The sequence below is a fragment of the Aspergillus pseudoviridinutans genome (assembly GCF_018340605.1).
Source record: "Aspergillus pseudoviridinutans IFM 55266 DNA, scaffold_13, whole genome shotgun sequence".
Lineage (NCBI taxonomy): Eukaryota > Fungi > Ascomycota > Eurotiomycetes > Eurotiales > Aspergillaceae > Aspergillus > Aspergillus pseudoviridinutans.
This window is the reverse complement of record NW_025091293.1, coordinates 1-3,076: the sequence shown is the minus strand read 5'-3', so window position 1 is coordinate 3,076 and position 3,076 is coordinate 1. Positions and strand designations below refer to the sequence as shown.

Genomic DNA, 3,076 nt, shown 5'->3' with positions numbered 1-3,076 from the left:
ACGGACAACTGACGGATTTCCAGCTTTGGAAGAATGCCTCGCAAGAAGAAAGAACCATGTGTGGATTTAGTGCCAGCGGAGCTATTGACACAGCTGAGCTCTGCGGGTTTACCGTTTCCCGCGCAACATCGTATCTTGGTAGTATTGCAGCGACGCTTGGAGCGTTCTGTGTTCGAGTTCATACGGACATGGCACCCCCKGCTCAGCAAATCGAAGCGGTGGGATTGTGCAGAGAAAGTGGAATTGCATACCGCATTCCGGGCTCTGGAACGCAAGCTCTGGGCCCTCCCCAACTCAGAGCATCGAGAACGTCGCACGAATAATGGCTTCAGCCGCTTGCGTCCCGATATCATGGGTATTCGACACGCAGCAGTTCACCGGCAACCGCACGCTCACGGCCGCCTTCTACAACAGCTACGTTCGGCTCATGAGTTTGCCACCGTATGGTTGAACGATCAGCAATGTGGACGGGAAATCCAGCAATGCCAAGGGCGTGTAGGCCTTCTTTTTGAGGAATGGAACGGACGTACTCGTCGTGTCACAGAGAACCTTATCGCGCGTATGGACTACCACAACGGCGCTCATAAGGGACCTATACGGAATCGTTACCGATATCTTCTGTGTGAGGCGGCGCGGAGACTGTTGGACAAGATTAATCTTGACTGCATCAAGCAGGTGGACGATATGTTACACGCGAGCTTTCCGCCCTTGGACGATTAGCCTTAAGAGGAGAAGCTACTCTATGCCATGTCTAACGGGAGCAGGTTACGATGAGTGGGGATCTTTGGAGAGCGGCTTAAGCACATGAACGCAATGAGGTATTAGCCTAAGACAATAGGAAATAATTGAGACTCCGTCCGACTCAAAAAGCTAACCGTTTCATCCCTGACAGCGCGTTAAATGTAGACTTGAAGTGAGCGTTGCCGGGTCCCTTTGAGCGTATCACGCTATGATGGCATGGGACATTAGCAGCTCCCGGTTAGAAACATTCGATAAGTCCTATCAAAGAGCCCACCGTGTCACAGCGCACTAGATAATGGTCGCTGTAAGTCGATCGTGGCCGGCGCCAGTGATGACTGGTTGGACTGACATTGACGCTCTGTACAGGGAGTATATCCGTCAGATGTTGCATCTTGATGTGGGTGGTGCCAACGTTGTACGAACCTAAGTAACTTTGTTGATTCCCCTGCCCATGCTTGAGCGACGTAGCATATTGCGGTGGCAGGTACATAGCATAAATTTCCTGACGTTGGTTAGGCGGGCGTTCCTATCACGAGTACCTGTGACGTCCTCGAGTAGTTGCAGCTCCAGAGATGCAAGTTCTCGTACGGCTAGGCTCACGGAGTGACCACATGGATTTCCATCGTTTGAAGTCCAAATACACCTCTCGCGGTGTAGGGGATCTCCGAGGGAGACAATATCAGCTTGACTGGTCATGGCCGGATTGGAAGAGTAACAACCTGAGGGAAACAGAGAAAGGCGTGGGGAGTAACGTGAGGGGATTGTGCAGCACATCGTCATATATAGGTTTGGCTAATGTATAAAACCCCTCATGTACCTCCAGGTATAGCATCCTCTCTGGCCCCCTGAATTGGCGACAAATGCAGGCATGGTGCACGAGTTTCTGGGAAGCGGAGAATCGTTCATGGGAGCGGGTAACTTCGTAGAAACGTCGCCCAGCTTCCGGAGAACACCCAACGTAATCCCAGGAACACTGGTAACATCCATGAGATCCGCCAAACGCCCAGGAACTGACGGTTGACACTGCGTAATCGGTGACTTTATGGCCCGGATTCCGCCCTGTGCATTGGCATTGTATACGTACCTCAATAAAAATGACCTTGCTAGTATGCCGCTGCCCGCCATCACCACTATCACAGCAAAGGATGGACAGTCACATCACCGCTGCACCACAGGCAGTCCATCTACAGAGCGAAGGACGGATGGGCAAGTAGACGAAAGGAGATAACCTTAGGAAGTAGGTTGGAGGACAGCGTCGTATCTCCGGAAATCTCAGTATTACACGTGTTTTCCGGAACCACAGTGGTCGATGAAGACTTTCCCATGGAAGCAATCCCTTCTACGGGTGAGGCAGCCGGCAATCCACGCAAGTTGTTCTTCCGTGGCCGCTTCTCATTAGAGTAGCAGTTTGGACTGGGATGCTCCCACTAACTTCTAGATCTTTTTCCCTTGGAGCCATGTGTGGGGGGTAATGGAAGCACGATGGCCCACACTGTGTTCAGAATGAAGAAGCCATGTCACAGAGGTCAGAAGTCAAAGACAAGGATATGAGAAACAGTCCCTTTCAAGCGTTACAGTACCCGACCGCACTGGCAGTCTTTGCATTCTTCTTCAATCAGTCTGGATGCCTTACAAGGTAAGTGTCACTAAGAACTGAGCTATTGTTCAGGAAGTGAACGAAAAACGCATATGGATGGCACCCTGCTCCCACAGCCAACAATAGGATATAATACTTGCTGCTATCACAGATACAGGCCATACCCCTGAAATCTCCGTGGGCCGTTGACCATATGCATATCTCACCCGTACAGCTGAGTGTTACAAACGTAAGCTAGTCAGATATGGCCCTTCTTAATGTAGGCGCCATCACCGATACCCACAACCAGTTGCGGAGCCATTGGCGCTGAACTGGCCGCCTGGATCCCAAGCTCGTGCCATACCGGTAAAGCGCCTGCCTGGCGACAACTAGGCTATGAAGTCCCAGATGCCTTGAGCATACCAGATATTGTTGAAGACGAGCAACAGATGCATCATGTAGAGGCTTGGCTTCCAGTTCCCTACCACCCCGAGACTCTCGGGGACTCTTGCTAGATAGCAGACAGCCCCTAACAAGTTCCATCCCGTGAGTCGTACAAGGTTAATAGCCAGTGATGGAGGGTTTACCCCAGGCTGACACAGGGCCTGAATCGCAGGCGCCAATGCCAAGAGCCCGAGCCAGACGCAGTCAAGGCGGAAGTGGCTGGCATTATCAGACTCATCCGAATGCCGAGCGAACATCGTGGTGATCCTTCCGACTGTCAAAATGGCCAAACAAAAGAAGTAGCCAGACCGCAAA

At 51.7% G+C, this 3,076-nt stretch overlaps 1 protein-coding gene across 1 annotated transcript; it reads left to right on the top strand.

The window, feature by feature from the left end:
* Positions 1-33: 33 nt before the first annotated feature.
* Asppvi_002045 (uncharacterized protein) lies at positions 34-720 on the top strand (the record flags this gene model as incomplete). The annotated part of the gene is made up of 1 exon (XM_043307578.1): positions 34-720. One exon carries the CDS (start codon positions 34-36, stop codon positions 718-720), a length of 687 nt encoding a protein of 228 aa, XP_043163513.1.
* Positions 721-3,076: the final 2,356 nt, after the last annotated feature.